A 27,500-nucleotide genomic window follows, 5' to 3' on the forward strand; every position below is an offset into this window, starting at 1 on the left:
GTGTGCCCGCGTGCGCGTGTGTGTAGCCATCTGTGTATGTGTGTCCGCCCTAACCCTCTAACCTCCCATTGTCCCTGACTTCCAGTAATAAGTCAGTTCAGTGGCTGAACCTTCATGAACACAAATATGCAGTTTGATTTGGGACAGATACAGCTGGTTCCCTCCCTGAGGTTCCTAGTCAGAAACACTCAAATAGCACTCTGAGGAGGAGAAGGAGGAGTGATGAAGAGGAGGAGGAGAGAAAAGTAAATAAACGAAGGGAAGGGGGGAGGATTGTGGTGTGGTTTTAGAAAGGAATGGACAGAAATAATCTCTCTTTAAAAAAGAGGGATGTGGTTGAGAGGACTGAAAAAAGCTGATTGTGTGTATGTGTGTGTGAGATCGTCCCCCAACAGTGGCGGGATGGAAACATTATCACCATCTATAAGAACAAGGGTGACAAGTCCGTCTGCGATAACATCCGGGGGGGATATCCCTTCTGACTGTTAACGGCAAGGTCCTGACCAAGGTGATGCTACACAGGCTGGTGGACAACATCACAGAGGAACTGCTGCCAGAGTCACAATGCGGCTTCAGAAAGAACAGGACTACAGTCAACATGATGTTCACGACACGGCAACGCCAGTGCTGTGAACAACATCAGGACCGTGCTTCTACACCTGCATTGCTTGCTGTTTGGGGTTTTAGGCTGGGTTTCTGTACAGTACCTTGAGATATCAGCTGATGTACGAAGGGCTATATAAATAAATTTGATTTGATTTGATTTGACCTCTCTCGACGACCTCTCCAAGGCCTTTGACGACCTCCCCAAGGCCTTCGACGACCTCCCCAAGGCCTTCGACGACCTCCCCAAGGCCTTCGACGACCTCCCCAAGGCCTTCGACGACCTCCCCAAGGCCTTCGACGACCTCTCCAAGGCCTTCGACGACCTCCCCAAGGCCTTCGACGACCTCCCCAAGGCCTTCGACGACCTCCCCAAGGCCTTCGACGACCTCCCCAAGGCCTTCGACGATCTCCCCAAGGCCTTCGACGACCTCTCCAAGGCCTTCAACAACCTTTCTAAGGTCTTTGACACTGTGAGCAGGGAACTACTATGAGACATTCTACTCAAATGTGGCTGTCCAGACAAATGTGTCAATGTCCTTTGCCAGTTCCATGATGGGATGATGGCTCAGGTGGCCAAAGGAGGGCAGGAGTGCCCGTTGGAGTAAGCATCGGTGTGAGGCAGGGGTGTGTGCTGGCACCTGTCCTCTTTAACGTCTTACTCCTGTGTGTCACCCAGCTTCTCCACAAGGAGCTTGAGGACTGCAGTGGGGTTGTGGTGGACCTATTAAACATCAGGAGGCTCCAAGCAACCACCAAGGTTTTGACGGAGCGGGTTCTTGAGCTGCAGTATGCTGATGACTGTGCTCGTGTGGCCCACACTCCGGAAGACCTTCAGTCCGTCCTTGTAGGGGCTGTGAGGGTCTATAGCAGGAGGGGACTGTCTAACAACACCACCAAGACAGAGGTGGTTTGCCAATAGAGACCCATCCCTCCACCCACCATGCCTGTCTTCACCATTGAACACAAATCACTGGCAATAGTCCCGTCCTTCAAATACCTGGGCAGCATCCACTCAGAGGACTGCAGCATCGACCTCAAAATTCAAAACAGGATCAAGCATCAGCTGCCTTCGGGGAAACTCAGACGAAGGGTCTTCGTAAACTGGGATCGCCACCTCCACACCAAAGTTGCCATCTATCAAGCCATTCTGCATCACCACATTTCTGGGTCACTTATAGTCGCCACAACAAGCAGTTTCAACCGATTCCACATACAATGGTTGCATTGCATCCTGGGAATCACCTGGTGCAACTGTGTGCCCCATACAGAAATACTTGCTAAGACTGACTGCAAGAGTATGGAGGCCATGGTCACCCAGCACCAACTACAAGAGTATGGAGGCAATGGTCACCCAGCACCAACTACAAGAGTATGGAGGCCATGGTCACCCAGCACCAACTACAAGAGTATGGAGGCCATGGTCACCCAGCACCAACTGTAAGAGTATGGAGGCCATGGTCACCCAGCACCAACTACAAGAGTATGGAGGCCATGGTCACCCAGCACCAACTGTAAGAGTATGGAGGCCATGGTCACCCAGCACCAACTACAAGAGTATGGAGGTCATGGTCACCCAGCACCAACTACAAGAGCATGGAGGCCATGGTCACCCAGCACCAACTGTAAGAGTATGGAGACCATGGTCACCCAGCCCCAACTGTAAGAGCATGGAGGCCATGGTCACCCAGCACCAACTACAAGAGTATGGAGGCCATGGTCACCCAGCACCAACTACAAGAGTATGGAGGCCATGGTCACCCAGCACCAACTACAAGAGTATGGAGGCCATGGTCACCCAGCACCAACTGCACCGGCTTGGGCATGTCATTAAAATGTCTCAGGAGCACTTGACGTGGAATCCTGTATGGACCACCAGGCCTGCCCCCACCAACACAGAGACATACCACCAGGCCTGCCCCATCAACACAGACTGATACATACCACCAGGCCTGCCCCCACCAGGCCTGGTGGACCACCAGGCCTGCCCCCACCAACACAGAGACATACCACCAGGCCTGCCCCATCAACACAGACTGATACATACCACCAGGCCTGCCCCCACCAACACAGAGACATACCACCAGGCCTGCCCCATCAACACAGACTGATACATACCCCAAGGCCTGCTCCATCAACACAGACTGATACATACCACCAGGCCTGCCCCCACCAACACAGACTGATACATACCACCAGGCCTGCCCCCACCAACACAGACTGATGCATACCACCAGGCCTGCCCCCACCAACACAGACTGATACATACCACCAGGCCTGCTCCACCAACACAGACTGATACATACCACCAGGCCTGCCTAAAGTTTCATTTCCCCTGTAGTTACTAAGCCTGTATGACGGTCTGACGTGTCTGGTATCGCCAAGCCTCCAGGCTCTGACCCCTTCACACACACACACACACACACACAGACAGACAGACAGACAGACAGAGAGAGAAAAGCCACTGGTCTGACTCACCTATCATCAGCCATAGAGACTAGACTGTGTGTGTGTGAGTCAGTGTGGAGAAATGTATTGGGGGGTTCTGCTTCTCTAAGCCATCGCGACCACACGGGTGACCTTACTGACTTCGTGACACTCTGGCTTCCAGTCCTGTCCAGTGTTTACAATGTCAGCGTGTCCACGTCATAGTTCCCTATCAGCGTGTCCACGTCATAGTTCCCTATCAGCGTGTCCACGTCATAGTTCCCTATCAGCGTGTCCACGTCATAGTTCCCTATCAGCGTGTCCACGTCATAGTTCACTATCAGCGTGTCCACGTCATAGTTCCCTATCAGCGTGTCCACGTCATAGTTTCCTGTCAGCGTGTCCACGTCATAGTTCCCTATCAGCGTGTCCACGTCATAGTTCCCTATCAGCGTGTCCACGTCATAGTTCCCTATCAGCGTGTCCACGTCATAGTTCCCTATCAGCGTGTCCACGTCATAGTTCCCTATCAGCGTGTCCACGTCATAGTTCCCTATCAGCGTGTCCACGTCATAGTTCCCTATCAGCGTGTCCACGTCATAGTTCCCTATCAGCGTGTCCACGTCATAGTTCCCTATCAGCGTGTCCACGTCACTGACGAGGTGGTATGTGTTTATCGTTAGTACGTGTCCACGTCACTGACGAGGTGGTATGTGTTTATCGTTAGTACGTGTCCACGTCACTGACGAGGTGGTATGTGTTTATCGTTAGTACGTGTCCACGTCACTGACGAGGTGGTATGTGTTTATCGTTAGTACGTGTCCACGTCACTGACGAGGTGTTATGTGTTTATCGTTAGTACGTGTCCACGTCACTGACGAGGTGGTATGTGTTTATCGTTAGTACGTGTCCACGTCACTGACGAGGTGGTATGTGTTTATCGTTAGTACGTGTCCACGTCACTGACGAGGTGGTATGTGTTTATCGTTAGTACGTGTCCACGTCACTGACGAGGTGGTATGTGTTTATCGTTAGTACGTGTCCACGTCACTGACGAGGTGGTATGTGTTTATCGTTAGTACGTGTCCACGTCACTGACGAGGTGGTATGTGTTTATCGTTAGTACGTGTCCACGTCACTGACGAGGTGGTATGTGTTTATCGTTAGTACGTGTCCACGTCACTGACGAGGTGGTATGTGTTTATCGTTAGTACGTGTCCAAGTCACTGACGAGGTGGTATGTGTTTATCGTTAGTACGTGTCCACGTCACTGACGAGGTGGTATGTGTTTATCGTTAGTACGTGTCCACGTCACTGACGAGGTGGTATGTGTTTATCGTTAGTACGTGTCCACGTCACTGACGAGGTGGTATGTGTTTATCGTTAGTACGTGTCCACGTCACTGACGAGGTGGTATGTGTTTATCGTTAGTACGTGTCCACGTCACTGACGAGGTGGTATGTGTTTATCGTTAGTACGTGTCCACGTCACTGACGAGGTGGTATGTGTTTATCGTTAGTACGTGTCCACGTCACTGACGAGGTGGTATGTGTTTATCGTTAGTACGTGTCCACGTCACTGACGAGGTGGTATGTGTTTATCGTTAGTACGTGTCCACGTCACTGACGAGGTGGTATGTGTTGATCGTTAGTACGTGTCCACGTCACTGACGAGGTGGTATGTGTTTATCGTTAGTACGTGTCCACGTCACTGACGAGGTGGTATGTGTTTATCGTTAGTACGTGTCCAAGTCACTGACGAGGTGGTATGTGTTTATCGTTAGTACGTGTCCACGTCACTGACGAGGTGGTATGTGTTTATCGTTAGTACGTGTCCACGTCACTGACGAGGTGGTATGTGTTTATCGTTAGTACGTGTCCACGTCACTGACGAGGTGGTATGTGTTTATCGTTAGTACGCCTGGTGCTCAGGGGTTGAATGAACACCGTGGGCATACATTCCACCTGATTGGTTCATTGCACAGCTCTTCCCTGGTCTCTCTTGAAAAATGCATCGCGATTATACCAACTAGATTAGCTGAAGGTCATTTGAAGGTATACATCACATATGGCTGTGTTTTCATTCCATACAGGCTGGTAACTATTCCTGTGTGTGTGTGTGTGTGTGTGTGTGTGTGTGTGTGTGTGTGTGTGTGTGTGTGTGTGTGTGTGTGTGTGTGTGTGTGTGTGTGTGTGTGTGTGTGTGTGCGTGTGTGTGTTCTCTCGCTGTATGTGTGTGTATGTATGTTTCCTTCCATACAGGCCTCTACCTCTCCCTAATCCAGTGTGTGTGTGTGTTCCCCAGGACTCCCTGCGCCAGAAGGAGGAGCGAATAGAGGAGCTGGAGGAGGCTCTGAGAGAGAGTGTCCAGATCACAGCAGAGAGAGAGATGGTTCTGGCTCAGGAGGAAGCTGCTCGCACACACACTGAGAAACAGGTGAGTGGTGCAGTCACACACACACACACACACACACACACACACACACACACACACACACACACACACACACACACACACACACACACACACAGAGAACACACCGTACCGTAGATATGTGGTAGTGGAGTAGGGGCCTGAGGGCACACACTTAGTGTGTTGTGAAATCTGTTGTGAATGTATTGTAATGTTTAAAAATGTATATAATTGCTGGACCCCAGGAAGAGTAGCTGCTGCCTTGGCAGGAACTAACAAGGATCCATAATAAACCCCAGGAAGAGTAGCTGCTGCCTTGACAGGAACTATTGGGGATCCATAATAAACCCCAGGAAGAGTAGCTGCTGCCTTGACAGGAACTAATGGGGATCCATAATAAACCCCAGGAAGAGTAGCTGCTGCCTTGGCAGGAACTAATGGGGATCCATAATAAACCCCAGGAAGAGTAGCTGCTGCCTTGACAGGAACAAATTGGGATCCATAATAAACCCCAGGAAGAGTAGCTGCTGCCTTGACAGGAACTAATGGGGATCCATAATAAACCCCAGGAAGAGTAGCTGCTGCCTTGACAGGAACTAATGGGGATCCATAATAAACCACAGGAAGAGTAGCTGCTGTCTTGACAAGAACTAATGAGGATCCATAATAAACCACAGGAAGAGTAGCTGCTGCCTGGGCAGGAACTAATGAGGATCCATAATAAACCCCAGGAAGAGTAGCTGCTGCCTTGTCAGGAACTAATGAGGATCCGTAATAAACCCCAGGAAGAGTAGCTGCTGCCTTGACAGGAACTAATGAGGATCCGTAATAAACCCCAGGAAGAGTAGCTGCTGTCTTGACAGGAACTAATGAGGATACATAATAAACCCCAGGAAGAGTAGCTGCTGCCTTGACAGGAACTAATGAGGATCCATAATAAACCCCAGGAAGAGTAGCTGCTGCCTTGTCAGGAACTAATGAGGATCCATAATAAACCCCAGGAAGAGTAGCTGCTGCCTTGTCAGGAACTAATGAGGATCCATAATAAACCCCAGGAAGAGTAGCTGCTGCCTTGTCAGGAACTAATGAGGATCCGTAATAAACCCCAGGAAGAGTAGCTGCTGTCTTGACAGGAACTAATGAGGATCCATAATAAACCCCAGGAAGAGTAGCTGATGCCTTGTCAGGAACTAATGAGGATCCGTAATAAACCCCAGGAAGAGTAGCTGCTGCCTTGACAGGAACTAATGAGGATCCGTAATAAACCCCAGGAAGAGTAGCTGCTGTCTTGACAGGAACTAATGAGGATACATAATAAATACAATACAAACACACTGAATGTAACAGAAGGAGCTTCACAATCATCTGTATGTCAGTGGTGGAATGTCAAGTCAACATGTTAGACCCTTTACTCAAGTTTAATTTGATTTTATTATTTTATCTAACCTTTATCTAACCTTTATCTAACCTTTATCTAACCTTTATCTAACCTTTACCTAACCTTTATCTAACCTTTATTTAACTAGACAAGTCAGTTAAGAACAAATTCTTACTTACTATGACGGCCTAGAAACAGTGGGTTAACTGCCTTGTTCAGGGGCAGAACGACAGATTCGATCCAGCAACCTTTCGGTTACTGGCCCAACGCTCTAACCACTAGGCTACCTGCCGCCCCTCTAACCACTAGGCTACCTGCCACCCCTCTAACCACTAGGCTACCTGCCGCCCCTCTAACCACTAGGCTACCTGCCGCCCCTCTAACCACTAGGCTACCTGCCGCCCCTCTAACCACTAGGCTACCTGCCGCCCCTCTAACCACTAGGCTACCTGCCGCCCCTCTAACCACTAGGCTACCTGCCACCCCTTCATCTCTACAAGTACTCTCTGTTACACACAGAAGACAACCCCTACCTCAGAGTCCTCCTCTGTGTCTCCCCCCATCCTTCCATCACTTCCGTGTCTCCTGGCCAAAAGTCCCCAGTGTTTATGTTAACTTGTACCCACTAATGCACTCGGCTGGCATCTCTTGAGCCCACAGTTAATGGCCTGATTTAGACCCACATCAATGCCCCTCGGCGAAGGCCTCCCGTCAAACCCTCCGTTATACACACTCCTGAAGTAACAACTCAGAGAAGGCCTCCCCTCAAAACCCTCCGTTATACACACTCCTGAAGTAACAACTCAGAGAAGGCCTCCCCTCAAAACCCTCCGTTATACACACTCCTGAAGTAACAACTCAGAGAAGGCCTCCCCTCAAAACCCTCCGTTATACACACTCCTGAAGTAAGAACTCAGAGAAGGCCTCCCCTTAAAACCCTCCGTTATACACACTCCTGAAGTAACAACTCAGAGAAGGCCTCCCCTCAAAACCCTCCGTTATACACACACCTGAAGTAACAACTCAGAGAAGGCCTCCCCTCAAAACCCTCCGTTATACACACTCCTGAAGTAACAACTCAGAGAAGGCCTCCCCTCAAAACCCTCCGTTATACACACTCCTGAAGTAACAACTCAGAGAAGGCCTCCCGTCAAACCCTCCGTTATACACACTCCTGAAGTAGCAACTCAGAGAACGCCTCCCGTCAAAACCCTCCGTTATACACACTCCTGAAGTAACAACTCAGAGAACGCCTCCCGTCAAACCCTCCGTTATACACACTCCTGAAGTAACAACTCAGAGAAGGCCTCCCCTCAAAACCCTCCGTTATACACACTCCTGAAGTAACAACTCAGAGAAGGCCTCCCCTCAAAACCCTCCGTTATACACACTCCTGAAGTAGCAACTCAGAGAAGGCCTCCCCTCAAAACCCTCCGTTATACACACTCCTGAAGTAACAACTCAGAGAACGCCTCCTGTCAAAACCCTCCGTTATACACACTCCTGAAGTAACAACTCAGAGAACGCCTCCCCTCAAAACCCTCCGTTATACACACTCCTGAAGTAACAACACAGAGAACGCCTCCCCTCAAAACCCTCCGTTATACACACTCCTGAAGTAACAACACAGAGAACGCCTCCCCTCAAAACCCTCCGTTATACACACTCCTGAAGTAACAACTCAGAGAAGGCCTCCCCTGTCTTATAGCATCGCCATGCATGCCAACCCCCTGAATACCATTGCCAACCCCCTGAATACCGTGCCAACCCCCTGAATACCGTGTCAATGGGGCCTGTTTACGTGGTACAGGTGTGTGTGTGTGTGTGTGTGTGTGTCCAGTCTTCATTTGGCAAATAAATAACTCCATCTCTCTATGAAGAAACAGGTTCCTTTCACTTCAGTTTACATCAGCTGGTCTGACACACACACACACGCGCACGCACGCACGCACACGCACACACACACACACACACACACACACACACACACACACACACACACACACACACACACACACACACACACACACACACACACACACACACACACACACACACACACACACACACACACACACACACACACACACACACACACACATTGCTGTGTGTATGGTGAGGGATGGTCTGTCATTGTTATGTGTCAATAGGGATTAACATACCACAGTGTGTGTTTTTATTAGGGCTTCACATTTTGGGGAATATTCAGAGGTGGAAACTTTCCGTGGGAATTAACAGAAATATATGCAAATTATTATTAATACCAATTAAATGTAGATGTTTTTTGCATTGGATATATTTACCATATCATAAGTAGACATAAATCAAATGAATAAATCCTAAGAGCCTCAGATCCACAAAGTCCTTTCCATCAGGTGGCTGATGAGATATGTTGTCACGACTACCATACTGCATCTCCATCCCAAAGCCCTTGCTTGGAAGTGTACTCCGTAAGACTGCCAAGAACCGTGCCCTCATCCAGGCCATGGTGGCGAGACACGGTAGTGATGACACCATGGGCCTTGTTGATCTCTGCACCAGACAGGATGCTCTTGCCAGCATACTTGGGGTCCAACATGTACGCTGCAGGGTGTGTGGGCTTCAGGTAGAAGTCTTCACGCTTTTTGGTGTATTTCAGAACTGCAGTTTCCTCTGATTGGAGCAACAGTGAAGTGGGCAGGGCAGTATGGATTTATTCTCTTACATCTGCAAACAGAGTCTGAACATCAGACAGGATGACATTGTCTCCCTCAATCCGTCCAGTGGCTACTGCTATAGGTTTCAGGCTGCTTACCACTCTCTCCCAAACTACATCATCCAGGAGGATCCTCTTGATGGGGCTGTCCATATCGGCAGACTGTGATATGGCCATTTCCTGGAAAGACTCCTTCCCCTCCAGGAGACTGCCAAACATGATGACACCACCCCAACCGGTGTTGCTGGGCAGCTTCAATGTGGTTCTCTTATTCTTTTCACTTTGCTTGGTGAGGTAGATTGCTGCTATAACTTGATGAGCCTTCACATACCTAACCATTTCCTTGGCTCTCTTGTAAAGTGTATCCATTGTTTTCAGTGCCATGATGTCCTTGAGGAGCAGATTCAATGCATGAGCAGCACAGCCAATGGGTGTAGGACTCCTCCACTTTAGACCAAGCAGCCTTCATGTTTGCAGCATTGTCTGTCACCAGTGCAAATACCTTCTGTGGTCCAAGGTCATTGATGACTGCCTTCAGCGCATCTGCAATGTAGAGACCGGTGTGTCTGTTGTCCCTTGTGTCTGTGCTCTTGTAGAATACTGGTTGAGGGGTGGAGATGATGTAGTTAATTATTCCTTGCCCACAAACATTCGACCACCAATCAGAGATGATTGCAATACAGTCTGCTTTCTCTATGATTTGCTTGACCTTCACTTGAACTCTGTTGAACTCTGCATCCAGCAAATGAGTAGATAAAGCATGTCTGGTTGGAGGGGTGTATGCTGGGTGAAGAACATTCAGAAATCTCTTCCAATACACATCGTCCGTGAGCATCAGAGGTGAACCAGTTCCATACGCAGCTCGAGGAAGACGTTCATCACCATTTCTCTGACTACGTTCCTTCATTGAGCCAAAAACCTTCTGATTCCAGGAGGACCATGAGCTGTTGCTATCGATAAGGTGTCTGATTCATCATTTTCACCTCGAATAGAAGTAGAGGGACTTTTGTCAGAGGTTGCTTGTTGTGAGGACTGAGGGAACTTTATGCACTTGGCCAGATGATTTTGCATCCTTGTTGCATTCTTCACATACAGTTGTAATTAGAAGTTTACATACACTTCAACCACTCCACAAATTTCTTGTTAACAAACTATAGTTTTGGCAAGTCGGTTAGGACATCTACTTTGTGAATGACAAGTAATTTTTCCAACAATTGTTTACAGACAGATTATTTCACTTATAATTCACTGTATCACAATTCCAGTGGGTCAGAAGTTCACATAAACTAAGTTGACTGTGCCTTTTAAGCAAAATTCCAGAAAATGTGGTCATGGCTTTGGAAGCTTCTGATAGGCTAATTGACATAATTTGAGTCAATTGGAGGTGTACCTGTGGATGTATTTCAAGGCCTACCTTCAAACTCAGTGCCTCTTTGCTTGACATCATGGCAAAATCAAAATAAATTAGCCACCTCAGGGGAAAAACCTCCAAAACCACCATAAAAAAGCCAGACTACGGTTTGCAACTGCACATGGGGAGACAGATTGTACTTTTTGGAGAAATGTCCTCTGTGCTGATGAAACAAAAATAGAACTCTTTGGCCATAATGACCATTGTTATGTTTGGAGGAAAAAGGGGGAGGCTTGCAAGCCGAAGAACACCATTCCAACCGCGAAGCACGGGGGTGGCAGCATCATGTTGTGGTGGTGCTTTGCTGCAGTAGGGGCTGGTGCACTTCACAAAATAGATGGCATCATGAGGGAGGAAAATGATGTGAATAGATTGAAGCAACATCTCAAGTCATCAGTCAGGAAGTTAATGCTTGGTCACAAATGGGTCTTCCAAATGGACAATGACCCCAAGTATACTTCCAAAGTTGTGGCAAAATGGAATAAGGACAACAAAGTCAAGGTATTGGAGTGGCTATCACAAAGCCCTGATCTCAATCCTATAGAAAATGTGTGGGTAGAACTGAAATAGTGTGTGCAAGCAAGGCCTACAAACCTGACCCAGTTATACCAGCTCTGTCAGGTGGAATGGGACAAATTTCACCCAATTTATTTTGAGAAGCTTGTGGAAGACTTCCCGAAATGTTTGACACAAGTTAAACAATTTAAAGGCAATGCTACCAAATACTAATTGAATGGATGTAAACTTCTGACCCACTGGGAATGTGATGAAAGAAATAAAAGCTGAAATAAATCATTCTCTCTACTATTATTCTGACATTTCACATTCTTAAAATAAAGTGGTGATCCTAGCTGACCTAAGACAGGGAATTTGTACTAGGAATTATTGCTAGGATTAAATGTCAGGAATTGGTAAAAAGTGAGTTTAAATGTATTTGGCGAAGGTGTATGTAAACTTCCGGCTTCAACGTTATAGTATTTGACAGTATTTGCAAATGTACACAGCTTTTCCTTCTAAATTAGGCAGTGAAATGTCTCCACTCATCAAATGCCCGTGGCATTTTCCTGTAAAGATTAGAAAAAAATGAATTTAAAAAATCACAAATACAATTCCATGTACAAATAAATAGTTAAGCAGTTAGATTAAACAACTCCTTTGTAAGATAAATGTTTTAAAATGAAACATGTATGGAAACAGGTGAATTAACACTCCTCAGTCAACAGGCTCAAGCAAGATTAAACCCACATGATAGCAAAAACTAACAAGCAGAAATTGTTAACATGTTAGAAATTATTTAAACACACTTTGCAGTAGGCTACTATTTACTAGTTAACAAATTTACTAGTTAACAAATTCCCCCAAATTCCCAGGCTTTACTTCCCATTGAAAATTCCCAGACTTCCCATTGAAAATTTCCAGAAAAATTCAAGGAAATTTACCAGAAGGTTTCCGACCCTTTATACCTACTGGAGAGAGACCGTCAGACTGGAATAACCCTGCATGACTCATCTGAGGTGGGTAGACTGAAGGATGGGAAACAGGGACTCTCACTGCCCAGAATATGGACGCTGGACAGACGTTGAGGGGATCAATGAGGTCACTAGCTTTCTGTCCACTGTGGAGGTTTGGCCATGGATGTATTTCCTCCTTCTCCTCCCTGTCACTCTTAATCACAATACAACTCCCAGCTGTAGAGTCTGTCTCCTAATAGTTTATTTTACAATAACTTCATTATAATAAAGAGCTTTTCATACATGCGACATTCCCCAATTAGTGAACCTGGGCTCTGGACCCAACCATACAATGCAGTCTCCTCCACATCCATTCCTCCCCACCCCAGTCACTGCCTGAGTCACTGCCTGACGTGTCACGGTCTGGTTCCCTCTCGTTCACCTGGGCTATGACCTGATGGGCCCTGGTCAGAAGTAGTGCACTATATAGGTGGTAGGGTTCTATTTGGGACACCGTCCTGGTCTGGTCCAGGCAAGGCACCACCAGGCTTTAGGCAGGATGGACCTTTACTTTCCCCTTGAGGTTCATTATATCTGGGCTCTAGTAGGGGCCCTCCGCTTCCAGGGACTTCCAGACTCATAGAGCTAGTGTTCGTGTGTTTGTGTTGTGTGTGTGTGTGTGTGTTTGTGTGGTGTGTGTGTTTGTGTGGTGTGTGTTTGTGTGTGAGGGGACTTCCAGGTTTATAGAGCCAGGCTGTGGGAGGGGAAGGCTGGGTACAGGGAGCAGACTGGATGGGGACTGGTAGTGCTCAGCCTCTTTCTCTAACACACAAACACATGCAGGAAGGCAAGGACATAGCTAGTTAGTTATGCCACCTGCTCTATATTCAGGTCCAATGATAACCGAGCCCCGGCCACAGGAACACCAGGGGAATAAACCCCACAGCCAGGACAGGAAAGAGAGACTAACAACTATTTAACTATTAAACCCAGAAGGAGCCAGCCAAGCTAGCTGAGCCAAAATGACATTTTTTTGGCATTTACCTGGAAATACACTTTTAAATCACTTTTAAATAGTTCTAAAAGTGATCCCTATAGGCCTGTTGTCCATACATAATCATAGTGAGCATTACCCAGGGTTCATTAAGGCCACGCCCCCTGCCAGACCTTCACACACTCATCCTGCTCTGTTTGTTTCTCTTCTTTTCCTCCTTCTCTCCATCCTCTCTCCATCCTCTCTCCATCCTCTCTCCATCCTCTCTCCATCCTCTCTCCATCCTCTCTCCATCCTCTCTCTGTCTCTGGTGTTCTTCATCCTCTTTCCTTCTCTCCTTCCTTCTCTCCTTCCTCTCTCCATCCTCTCTCTGTCTCTGGTGTTCCTCCATCCTCTCTCCATCCTCTCTTCCTCCTTCTCTCCATCCTCTCTTCCTCCTTCCTCTCCATCCTCTCTCTGTCTCTGGTGTTCCTCCATCCTCTCTTCCTCCTTCTCTCCATCCTCTCTCCATCCTCTCTTCCTCCTTCTCTCCATCCTCTCTTCCTCCTTCTCTCCTTCCTTCTCTCCATCCTCTCTCCATCCTCTCTCTGTCTCTGGTGTTCCTCCATCCTCTCTCCAACCTCTCTCCATCCTCTCTCCATCCTCTCTTCCTCCTTCTCTCCATCCTCTCTCCATCCTCTCTCTGTCTCTGGTGTTCCTCCTGTTGTATATATACTTTATGTTTTCAGGTTTGAGAACAGAAACATTGACAACCATAACACTACAACATCCCCAGTCCTTTACCCCCCCCCCCCCTCCTTCACACCCCCCACCAAGGCATCAGACAATAACAGAAACAAACCAAAATATAATATCAAATAAAATAGGAGTCACAATAACAATGGAATCCTATTTGCAGCCTGTAGCCACTGACACAGGACATAAGTGGCTCTACTGAAGAAACAGTAGTGATTCTCCACGGCCAGTTGAAACAGCGTCTGGCCTACGACAGATCTCTTCTAAGTGTTACTGTAAAGACTGAGGCTCTTGGTGAAGTATTGGACATCCGTTAGAGTCATCCACTATTTATACAGCCCAGCAGAGCAGCGCAGCACGCCTCCGCTGAGCTGAAGAGACCCCTTTCCCCTCTATACGAGGAGGACAGAGACAGTCACTCCTTATTTTGGTACTTGTCCTCATGATGTGTGGAGCTGCCAAACCCACTCACCCTGCCCATGTAATGAGCCTAGGTAATTAAGGGAACATAGACTGCACACACACACACACACACACACACACACTCACACACACTATATACGCACACACACACACGCTCACACACACACACACACTCACACTATATACGCACACACACACACGCTCACACACACACACACACACACACACACTATATACGCACACACACACACGCTCACACACACACACACACTCACACACACACACACACACACACACACACACACACACACACTATATATATACACACACACACACACACACACACACACACACACACACACACACACACACACACACACACACATGGACCAGGGGTATTTCCATCACACAGTCTCCTCTGTGCTGTGTGTTTGGTGACACGGATCACTCAGTGGGTTGTGGATTTACGGCCTGGCTGTGTGAAGAGGACTGGGTCGCTCAAGCGGGCCCAGTGAAACCGTTTGCCCAAGACCACATGAAAATATATACGTCCCCTCCCCTCCCTCCAGACATGACTCAGCAGTCCTATGACACAATTCATAACGCGCACTGTAGAAACAAGACCTAAGAAAGGCCAGGCTCTTTCTCTCTGCCTCTTTCCCTCTTTCTCCCTCGTTCTCTCGCTCCCTAATGTTGACCGGGATGAGGAGACGTCTCGCCCTCTCTCTCCTTCCCATCTCTTTCCAGCCCTGCCCTGTCCTGTCCCATGCTGTCCCCATCTCTTTCCAGCCCTGCCCTGTCCTGTCCCATGCTGTCCCCATCTCTTTCCAGCCCTGTTCTGTTCTCTGTTCTCTGTTCTGTTTCTATCTTCTGTTCTCTGTTCTCGGTTCTGTTTCTATCTTCTGTTCTCTGTTCTGTTCTCTGTTCTCTGTTCTGTTTCTATCTTCTGTTCTCTGTTCTGTTCTCTGTTCTCTGTTCTGTTTCTATCTTCTGTTCTCTGTTCTGTTTCTATCTTCTGTTCTCTGTTCTGTTTCTATCTGCTGTTCTCTGTTCTGTTCTCTGTTCTCTGTTCTGTTTCTATCTTCTGTTCTCTGTTCTGTTTCTATCTTCTGTTCTCTGTTCTGTTCTCTGTTCTCTGTTCTGTTTCTATCTTCTGTTCTCTGTTCTGTTCTCTGTTCTCTGTTCTGTTTCTATCTTCAGTTCTCTGTTCTGTTCTCTGTTCTGTTTCTATATTCTGTTCTCTGTTCTGTTCTCTGTTCTGTTTCTATCTTCTGTTCTCTGTTCTGTTCTCTGTTCTGTTTCTATCTTCTGTTCTCTGTTCTGTTTCTATCTTCTGTTCTCTGTTCTGTTTGTATCTTCTGTTCTCTGTTCTGTTTGTATCTTCTGTTATGTTCTCTCCTGTCTGCTTTGCTTCTGCATTTTCTATAATCTCTTCTCTCTGTCTTCTCTTCTCTCTGTCTTCTCTTCTCTCTGTCTTCTCTTCTCTCTGTCTTCTCTGCTACTCACTGCCTGTGCTGTGTAGAAGTACTTGCATGACTCCAACCACACCGGCATTAAGTGGTGCAAGGTATGAAACGCTTTCTCTTCTATGAACATTACATTTCTTCTGACTGCTTCTACTGCTGATGACTCTTTTTGACCTGCTTGTTAAACTGCTTTTATTTTGGTTCAAATGTTACAAATGTCCCAGTCTACTTTGTGCCTTCATTCCATTTCGTGTCTTCATCTCTTGGGGGATTTTAATTAATTACGGTGTGATTTATGGTTTAGGTCTAAACTCATAACATCTCCTGGTCATATCTGCCAAACATGTGTCCCATCTGCTCATGTTTCATATTTCCCTCAGAGGATGCATCTGCATCGTAGTTTGGGAGAAAATCACAAACAGTGTTTCCCCGGAGTACTCGGTCCTCTCAGAGACTCTTCCCTTTACAAAGCACCGTCCATCCGTCCGTGCTTAGGGAGGCTGTCCACTCTCTCCTCCCCAGAAGGATGATCCATTCTTAGGGAAGGTAATCCCGACTCTTCCCCTAAAATGATGCTCTGTTCTTGGGGAGACTTTACTCACTGTCCCCCTAAAAGGAAGACTTATGAAGAGTCCTCAACACTGAAGAGACCACTGTAAAGTTTACCTAGTCTTTTTAACTTAGGCCTCTCCTCTCTCTCTCTCTCTCTCTCTCTCTCTCTCTCCCTCTCTCTCTCTCTCTCTCTCCCCTCACTCCCCCTCTCTCTCCCTCTCTCTCTCTCTCTCTCTCTCTCTCTCCCTCTCTCTCTCCCCCGCTCTCTCTCCCCCTCCCCCCCCCTCTCTCTCTCTCTCTCACTCTCTCTCTCCCTCTCTCCCCCTCTCTCTCCCTCTCCCTCTCTCTCTCCCCCGCTCTCTCTCCCCCCCCCCTCTCTCTCTCTCTCTCTCTCTCCCTCTCTCCCCCTCTCTCTCTCCCCTCTCTCTCTCTCTCTCTCTCCCTCTCCTTCTCTCTCTCTCTCTCTCTCTCTCCCCCTTGAGGTGTGGTTTAGCTCTATAAATATGCTAGCTGGTTCAACCTTCTGAAAGAGAGACTTCTGATCTCCGGATCTTCGACTCCGTACCGACACATGCAAACGTGGAGATGAATAGTCATGTTTGAATCAGAAGGTGTTAGTGTGTGTGCGAGTATCTGTGTGTGTGTGTGTATGCACACGTGTGTGTGTTATGGAATGTGTGAAAGTTTGGACAGCCCATACAGATTTAGGATCTTAATTTGAGCCAGATTGCTACAACATGAAAATAACCCTGCAGCAACAGGAAATGTGAATCATTGTGTGAATTATAATGAAGGAAATTTTTGTAGGGGTTCATACATTATTCTTTTTTTTACCCATTTTTTCTCACCAATTTCGTGGTGTCCAATTGTTAGTAGTTACTGTGTTGTCTCATAGCTACAACTCCCTTACGGACTCGGGAGAGACGAAGGTCGAGAGCCATGCGTCCTCCGAAACACAACCCAACCAAGCCACACGGCTTCTTGACACAGCGCGCATCCAACCTGGAAGCCAGACGCACCAATGTGTCGGAGGAAACACTGTGCACCCGGCGACCTGATCAGCGTGTAAACTCTCCCTAACCCAGACGACACGAGGCCAATTGTGCGTCGCCCCATGGACCTCCCGGTCGCGGCCGGCTGCGACAGAGCCTGGGCTCGAACCCAGAGTCTCTGGTGGAAGTCTGACATTTCTAAGTGAAAATTACAAACTTCAGAGAAAAGTTGTCCTGCAACAGGATGATCAAATTAAGATCCTACATCTGTATGAATCCCATTATAACAGATCAGTAGTAATGTGTATGAATCCCATTATAACAGATCAGTAGTAATATATATGAATCCCATTATAACAGATCAGTAGTAATGTGTATGAATCCCATTATAACAGATCAGTAGTAATGTGTATGAATCCCATTATAACAGATCAGTAGTAATATATATGAATCCCATTATAACAGATCAGTAGTAATGTGTATGAATCCCATTATAACAGATCAGTAGTAATATATATGAATCCCATTATAACAGATCAGTAGTAATATATATGAATCCCATTATAACAGATCAGTAGTAATGTATATGAATCCCATTATAACAGATCAGTGGTAATATATATGAATCCCATTATAACAGATCAGTAGTAATGTGTATGAATCCCATTATAACAGATCAGTAGTACTATATATGAATCCCATTATAACAGATCAGTAGTAATATATATGAATCCCATTATAACAGATCAGTAGTAATGTATATGAATCCCATTATAACAGATCAGTAGTAATGTGTATGAATCCCATTATAACAGATCAGTAGTAATATATATGAATCCCATTATAACAGATCAGTAGTAATATATATGAATCCCATTATAACAGATCAGTAGTAATGTGTATGAATCCCATTATAACAGATCAGTAGTAATATATATGAATCCCATTATAACAGATCAGTAGTAATATATATGAATCCCATTATAACAGATCAGTAGTAATGTGTATGAATCCCATTATAACAGATCAGTAGTAATATGTATGAATCCCATTATAACAGATCAGTGGTAATATGTATGAATCCCATTATAACAGATCAGTAGTAATATGTATGAATCCCATTATAACAGATCAGTAGTAATATATATGAATCCCATTATAACAGATCAGTAGTAATGTGTATGAATCCCATTATAACAGATCAGTAGTAATGTGTATGAATCCCATTATAACAGATCAGTAGTAATATATATGAATCCCATTATAACAGATCAGTAGTAATATATATGAATCCCATTATAACAGATCAGTAGTAATGTGTATGAATCCCATTATAACAGATCAGTAGTAATATATATGAATCCCATTATAACAGATCAGTAGTAATATGTATGAATCCCATTATAACAGATCAGTAGTAATATATATGAATCCCATTATAACAGATCAGTAGTAATATATATGAATCCCATTATAACAGATCAGTAGTAATATATATGAATCCCATTATAACAGATCAGTAGTAATGTGTATGAATCCCATTATAACAGATCAGTAGTAATATATATGAATCCCATTATAACAGATCAGTAGTAATGTGTATGAATCCCATTATAACAGATCAGTAGTAATATATATGAATCCCATTATAACAGATCAGTAGTAATATATATGAATCCCATTATAACAGATCAGTAGTAATGTGTATGAATCCCATTATAACAGATCAGTAGTAATATATATGAATCCCATTATAACAGATCAGTAGTAATGTGTATGAATCCCATTATAACAGATCAGTAGTAATATGTATGAATCCCATTATAACAGATCAGTAGTAATGTGCTCAACGGAGTGTTCATGCTTCATAAATAATAGACTTGTGGTTGACAGGTAATGTATAGGACACCATACAGCGTGTTGACATGGTTTCACTTGGCACAGACATACAGGGCTCTTTTAAAGCTGAGCCTGTCAGGTTCATATCAACTAGTGGGGGGAAAACGGTCTAGGTAGTGGTTGGCCTAAGATCAGTTTACTCACATCAAATGCTAAACTTCAGTATTAGGGTGTAATGCAAAACTGACCTTGGTTCAGGAAGACCTCTGTACAATAAGCAGGGGATTCTGCAGTTCTTATGAAATGCTGCAGGGGGCAGTGTGAGGGTGGAGGCGTTTGTGTGTTTGGCTGTAGAGAGAGAGAGAGTAATTCAGACGTTGCCAATACCTGTCTGTATTTTATGATTAAAGTGGAAAGAGCAAACGAAAACAAATGTTTGTGTTTCTGTCATATGGAACTCCATGTTCTGTCATATAGAACTCCATGTTCTGCCATATGGAACTCCATGTTCTGCCATATGGAACACCATGTTCTGCCATATAGAACTCCATGTTCTGTCATATGGAACACCATGTTCTGCCATATGGAACACCATGTTCTGCCATATAGAACTCCATGTTCTGCCATATGGAACACCATGTTCTGCCATATGGAACACCATGTTCTGTCATATGGAACACCATGTTCTGCCATATGGAACACCATGTTCTGCCATATGGAACTCCATGTTCTGTCATATGGAACTCCATGTTCTGTCATATGGAACTCCATGTTCTGTCATATGGAACTCCATGTTCTGCCATATGGAACACCATGTTCTGCCATATGGAACACCATGTTCTGCCATATGGAACTCCATGTTCTGCCATATGGAACACCATGTTCTGCCATATGGAACACCATGTTCTGCCATATGGAACTCCATGTTCTGTCATATGGAACTCCATGTTCTGTCATATGGAACTCCATGTTCTGCCATATAGAACACCATGTTCTGCCATATGGAACACCATGTTCTGCCATATGGAACTCCATGTTCTGCCATATGGAACTCCATGTTCTGCCATATGGAACACCATGTTCTGCCATATGGAACTCCATGTTCTGCCATATGGAACACCGTGTTCTGCCATATGGAACACCATGTTCTGCCATATGGAACTCCATGTTCTGCCATATGGAACTCCATGTTCTGCCATATGGAACTCCATGTTCTGCCATATGGAACACCATGTTCTGTCATATGGAACACCATGTTCTGCCATATGGAACACCATGTTCTGCCATATGGAACACCATGTTCTGCCATATGGAACTCCATGTTCTGCCATATGGAACACCAATTTACCGTTTTTGCTGATGCTGCTTTTGTGTAAAATATTGTTGTGCTCACCATATTCTCTCTGTTATTTCTTCTTTGTCTCTTGTTACTCTCTGTTTCTTCTCTCATAGCAGGGAAAGGTCAATGTAAATAGTCCGGTGGCCATTTAATGAATTGTTCAGCAGTCTTATGGCTTGGGGGTAGAAGCTGTTAAGGAGCCTTTTGGTCCTAGACTTGGCGTACCAGTACCGCTTGCTGTGCGGTAGCAGAGAAAACAGGTGACTGGAGTCTCTGACAATTTTATGGGCTTTCCTCTGACACGCCTATTATGTAGGTCCTGGGTGGCAGGAAGCTTGGCTCCAGTGATGTAATGGGCCGTATCCACTACCCTCTGTAGAGCCTTACGGTCAGATGCCAAGCAGTTGCCATACCAGGTAGTGATGCAACCGGTCAGGAGGCTCTCGATGGTGCAGCTGTAGAACTTTTTGAGGATCTGGGGACCCATGCCAAATCTTTTCAGTCTCCTGAGGGGGAAAAGGTTTTGTCGTGCCCTCTTCACGACTGTCTTGGTGTGTTTGAACCATGATAGATCGTTGGTGATGTGGGCACCAAGTAACTTGAAACTCTCGACCTGCTCCACTACAGCCCCGTCGATGTCAATGGGGGCCTGTTCGGCCCGCCTTTTCCTGTAGTCCACGATCAGCTCCTTTGTCTTGCTCACATTGAGGGAGAGGTTGTTGTCCTGGCACCACACGGCCAGGTCTTTGGCCTCCTCCCTATAGGCCGTCTCATCGTTGTCGGTGATCAGGCCTACCACTGTTGTGTCGCCAGCAAACTTAATGATGGTGTTGGAGTTGTGTTTGGCCACGCAGTCATGGGTGAGCAGGTAGTACAGGAGGGGACTAAGTACACACCCCTGAGGGGCCCCAGTGTTGAGGATCAGCGTGGCAGACGTGTTGTTGCCTTCCCTCACCATCTGGGGATGGCCCGTCAGGAAGTCCAGGATCCAGTTACAGGGAGGTGTTCAGTCCCAGGGTCCTTCGCTTAGTGATGAGCTTTGAGGGTACTATGGTGTTGAACGCTGAGCTGTAGTCAATGAACAGCATTCTCACATAGGTGTTCCTTTTGTCCAGGTGGGAAGTGGCAGTGTGGAGTGCAATAGAGATTGAATCATATGTGGCTCTGTTGGGGCGGTATGCAAATTGGAGTGGGTCTAGGGTATGGATGCTGTTGATGTGAGCCATGCCTTTCAAAGCACTTCATGGCTACCGACGCGAGTGCTACGGGGTGGTAATCATTTAGGCAGGTTAACTTCGCTTCCTTGGGTACAGGGACTATGGTGGTCTGTTTGAAACATGTTGGTATTACAGACTCAGACAGGGAGATGTTAAAAATGTCAGAGAAGACACTTGCCAGTAGGATCACACACACACACCTCATGAAACAGCCAAGAATACCCTCTCCTCTTCTCCCCCTCTCAACACCTTGAGGAGGAAAGGTATTACCTTTTGTCCCCTCTCTTCCTCTTTGTCAATGAACAATGCTGGATATTTTCCTGTCTTTAAGGGTCTTTAAGGCGGACTGTTAAATCTGATCTAGGACCTGCTGCTAAGGCCCCTCTTCCTGTAAAACGCCTTAAGACTGACTGGAATGGGACCGCAGGGGAAAATCAGTCATAAGCTCTTCATTAGCTGAGCCATGTCTCACTGTCTCGGTACCAGTCATTAGGAAAGTAGGATTAGTGGGACGATACTGTAACAGCACAACTGTGTGTGTGTGTGTGTGTGTGTGTGTGTGTGTGTGTGTGTGTGTGTGTGTGTAGGGGGATGTGTGTGTGTGTGTGCATGTCTGTGTGGGGGTGCGTCTGGTGTGTGTGTGTGTGTAGGGGGATGTGTGTGTGTGTGTAGGGGGATGTGTGTGTGTGTGTGTGTTTGTGTGCTACTACATTGAGTCTCGCTATCATATGTATCTCCCACCCTGGTCAAGGTTAGACAAAGACAGTGCATGATATATACAGGTTTAAAGCTCTGGGTTTAAAGCTCTGGGCATCGTGGACATAAACCATCTATAGCTGATTCATATATCCAGCTTATTTAGCTGTGTCTTGTCCACATAATGTTATGGGAGCCATTTTTCATCTTGTGCTAAGCTCAGCTTGGGTTGACTGGTTCAAATCCAGAGGTATTGTGGGTGCCTTAAGGCCATTTACAGGAGGAGGGTTTTAGCTCTGGGATCAGGTCTTAGGAAATAGGGTTGTCTGTGGTAATGCTATCTGACCTCCTGGCAGTGAGGGACACACGCTCTCCCTCCCTCCCTCTCCTCTCCTCTCCTCTCCTCTCCTCTCCTCTCCTCTCCTCATCCCTCTCTCCTCTCCTCTCCTCATCGCTCTCTCCTCTATCCCTCTCTCCTCTCCTTTATCCCTCCCCTTCTCTCCTCTCCTCATCCCTCGCTCCTCTCCTCTATCCCTCTCTCCTCTCCTTTATCCCTCCCCTTCTCTCCTCTCTCCTCTCTTCTCCACTCTTTTCCTCACTTTATTTCTCCACACATTGGAGTGATTAGCATCCTGCTGCCTTCTAGGCTTTTAATCTTTCTCTCAGTTACTCCATCTCTGTCAGTCTCTCTCTCTCTCTTTACTAGTGATTTCTCTCTCTCTCTCTCTCTCTCTCTCTCTCTCTCTCTCTCTCTCTCTACTCATGATTTCTCTTTCTTTCTCTCTCTCTCTCTCTCTCTCTCTCTCTTTACTCATGATTTCTCTCTCTCTCTCTCTCTCTCTCTCTCTCTCTCTCTCTCTCTCTCTCTCAGTGAGGTACAGTACAGTAAGGTACAGGACAGAACAGTAAGGTACAGAACAGTAAGGTACAGGACAGGACAGTAAGGTACAGGACAGTAAGGTACAGGACAGGACAGTAAGGTACAGGACAGTAAGGTACAGGACAGTAAGATACAGGACAGTAAGGTACAGGACAGTACAGTAAGGTACAGGACAGAACAGTAAGGTACAGGACAGAACAGTAAGGTACAGGACAGTAAGGTACAGGACAGGACAGTAAGGTACAGGACAGTAAGGTACTGGACAGTACAGTAAGGTACAGGACAGTAAGGTACAGGACAGTAAGATACAGGACAGTAAGGTACAGGACAGTAAGGTACAGGACAGTACAGTAAGGTACAGGACAGAACAGTAAGGTACAGGACAGGACAGTAAGGTACAGGATAGTAAGGTACAGGACAGTACAGTAAGGTACAGGACAGGACAGTAAGGTACAGGACAGTAAGGTACAGGACAGAACAGTAAGGTACAGGACAGTAAGGTACTGGACAGTACAGTAAGGTACAGGACAGTAAGGTACAGGACAGTAAGGTACAGAACAGAACAGTAAGGTACAGGACAGTAAGGTACAGTACAGTAAGATACAGGACAGTAAGGTACAGGACAGTGAGGTACAGGACAGTAAGGTACAGGACAGTACAGTAAGGTACACGACAGTAAGGTACAGTACAGTAAGGTACAGGACAGTAAGGTACAGGACAGAACAGTTAGGTACAGGACAGTAAGGTACAGTACAGTAAGATACAGGACAGTAAGGTACAGGACATTGAGGTACAGGACAGTAAGGTACAGGACAGTACAGTAAGGTACAGGACAGTAAGGTACAGTACAGTAAGGTACAGTACAGTAAGGTACAGGACAGTAAGGTACAGGACAGGACAGTAAGGTACAGGACAGTAAGGTACAGGACAGTGAGGTACAGGACAGTACAGTAAGGTACAGGACAGTACAGTAAGGTACAGGACAGGACAGTAAGGTACAGGACAGTACAGTAAGGTACAGGACAGTGATGTACAGGACAGTGAGGTACAGGACAGTAAGGTACAGGACAGTAAGGTACAGTACAGTAAGGTACAGGACAGTACAGTAAGGTACAGGACAGGACAGTAAGGTACAGGACAGGACAGTAAGGTACAGGACAGGACAGTAAGGTACAGTACAGTAAGGTACAGGACAGGACAGTAAGGTACAGGACAGGACAGTAAGGTACAGGACAGAACAGTAAGGTACAGGACAGTGATGTACAGGACAGTGAGGTACAGGACAGTAAGGTACAGGACAGTAAGGTGCAGTACAGTAAGGTACAGGACAGTACAGTAAGGTACAGGACAGGACAGTAAGGTACAGGACAGTAAGGTACAGGACAGGACAGTAAGGTACAGTACAGAACAGTAAGGTACAGGACAGAACAGTAAGGTACAGGACAGAACAGTGAGGTACAGGACAGTGATGTACAGGACAGTGATGTACAGGACAGTAAGGTACAGGACAGAACAGTAAGGTACAGGACAGTAAGGTACAGGACAGGACAGTAAGGTACAGAACAGTAAGGTACAGGACAGAACAGTGAGGTACAGGACAGTGAGGTACAGGACAGTAAGGTACAGGACAGGACAGTAAGGTACAGGACAGTAAGGTACAGGACAGGACAGTAAGGTACAGTACAGAACAGTAAGGTACAGGACAGAACAGTGAGGTACAGGACAGTGATGTACAGGACAGTGATGTACAGGACAGTAAGGTACAGGACAGAACAGTAAGGTACAGGACAGTAAGGTACAGGACAGGACAGTAAGGTACAGTACAGAACAGTAAGGTACAGGACAGAACAGTGAGGTACAGGACAGTGAGGTACAGGACAGTAAGGTACAGGACAGTACAGTAAGGTACAGGACAGTGAGGTACAGGACAGTAAGGTACAGGACAGTACAGTAAGGTACAGGACAGAACAGTGAGGTACAGTACAGTGAGGTACAGGACAGTGAGGTACAGGACAGTAAGGTACAGGACAGTGAGGTACAGGACAGTACAGTGAGGTACAGGACAGTGAGGTACAGGACAGTAATGTACAGGACAGTAAGGTACAGTACAGTAAGGTACAGGACAGAACAGTGAGGTACAGGACAGTGAGGTACAGGACAGTACAGTAAGGTACAGGACAGGACAGTAAGGTACAGGACAGTAAGGTACAGGACAGTACAGTAAGGTACAGGACAGTACAGTAAGGTACAGGACAGTAAGGTTCAGGACAGTACAGTAAGGTACAGGACAGTACAGTAAGGTACAGGACAGTACAGTAAGGTACAGGACAGTACAGTAAGGTACAGGACAGTAAGGTACAGGACAGGACAGTAAGGTACAGGACAGGACAGTAAGGTACAGGACAGGACAGTAAGGTACAGGACAGTACAGTAAGGTACAGGACAGGACAGTAAGGTACAGGACAGTACAGTAAGGTACAGGACAGGACAGTAAGGTACAGGACAGTAAGGTACAGGACAGGACAGTAAGGTACAGGACAGTACAGTAAGGTACAGGACAGGACAGTAAGGTACAGGACAGTAAGGTACAGAACAGTAAAGGTACAGGACTATAAGGTACATAGATGGTGGGGTACAGTGGGAGGTGTATGGGAGGGCGGTGAGTCATTTTGTAAGTGTTCCCACTGAGAAATGAGAGCATCAGAATCCCCACCGCTTTAGTGAGAAGGCTTAGCCTTAGGGGGCCTCAGTGTGTGTGTGTGTGTGTGTGTGTCAAATGAACACCTTCCCACCTCCTCCTTTCTCTTCAAAAACCTGTGAATAAAATGAATACAAATGAATTATTATAAAACCATCATTATAAAACCAAATGAACTATCCTGAGAATGCCCACAGTGGTGCAGCTAAGGATACCTAGTGTGTCTCATTATGGCACAGATGTTACCACTACTCTGTCTCTCCTCCTCTCTCTCCTCCTCTCTCCTCCCCTCCCCTCCTTTCGCCTCCTCTCCCCTCCCCTCACATCCTCTCTCCTCTCTCCTCCGCTTCCCTCCTCTCTCCTCCTCTCTCCTCCGCTTCCCTCCTCTCTCCTCCTCTCCTCCCCTCCTCTCTCCTCCCCTCACATCCTCTCTCCTCCTCTCTCCTCCGCTTCCCTCCTCTCTCCCCTCACATCCTCTCTCCTCCCCTCCCCTCCTCTCTCCTCCTCTCCCCTCCCCTCACATCCTCTCTCCTCCGCTTCCCTCCTCTCTCCTCCCCTCACATCCTCTCTCCTCCCCTCCCCTCCTCTCGCCTCCTCTCCCCTCCCCTCCCCTCCCCTCCTGTCTCCTCCTCTCCCCTCCCCTCACATCCTCTCTCCTCTGCTTCCCTCCTCTCTCCTCCCCTCACATCCTCTCTCCTCTGCTTCCCTCCTCTCTCCTCCCCTCACATCCTCTCTCCTCTCTCCTCCCCTCACATCCTCTCTCCTCCCCTCACATCCTCTCTCCTCCGCTTTCCTCCTCTCTCCTCCCCTCCCCTCCTCTCTCCTCCTCTCCCCTCCCCTCACATCCTCTCTCCTCCCCTCACATCCTCTCTCCTCCGCTTCCCTCCTCTCTCCTCCCCTCACATCCTCTTTCCTTCTCCCCTCCCCTCACATCCTCTCTCCTCCGCTTCCCTCCTCTCTCCTCCCCTCCCCTCCTCTCTCCTCCTCTCCCATCCTCTCCCCTCCCCTCACATCCTCTCTTCTCCCCTCACATCCTCTCTCCTTTGCTTCCCTCCTCTCTCCTCCCCTCACATCCTCTCTCCTCCTCCCCTCCCCTCCTCTCTCCTCCCCTCACATCCTCTCTCCTCCTCTCTCCTCCACTTCCCTCCTCTCTCCTCCCCTCACATCCTTTCTCCTCCCCTCTTGTTTCCACTCCTCAACTTCTGTCTGTCTATCAGAGAAACATGATGTCTAGTGATATTGAGCAGTAGGTTGTGGTAATAGCTACGCTACAGAGCAGGGGTCAGGAATTA

General features: G+C 46.8%; 1 protein-coding gene across 1 annotated transcript in view; it reads left to right on the forward strand.

Annotated features, from left to right (window-relative positions):
* The window catches only part of LOC139404682 (ELKS/Rab6-interacting/CAST family member 1-like), a 424,291-nt gene that overhangs the window by 228,461 nt on the left and 168,330 nt on the right, over nt 1-27,500 (forward strand). Inside the window, exon 18 of the mRNA XM_071147289.1 lies at nt 5,335-5,466. Within this exon, the coding sequence (XP_071003390.1) occupies nt 5,335-5,466 (132 nt within the window). The remainder of the gene's footprint in view (nt 1-5,334; nt 5,467-27,500) is intronic.

Source organism: Oncorhynchus clarkii, unplaced genomic scaffold, assembly GCF_045791955.1.
Source record: "Oncorhynchus clarkii lewisi isolate Uvic-CL-2024 unplaced genomic scaffold, UVic_Ocla_1.0 unplaced_contig_9009_pilon_pilon, whole genome shotgun sequence".
In the NCBI taxonomy this organism is placed as follows: Eukaryota; Metazoa; Chordata; class Actinopteri; order Salmoniformes; family Salmonidae; genus Oncorhynchus; species Oncorhynchus clarkii.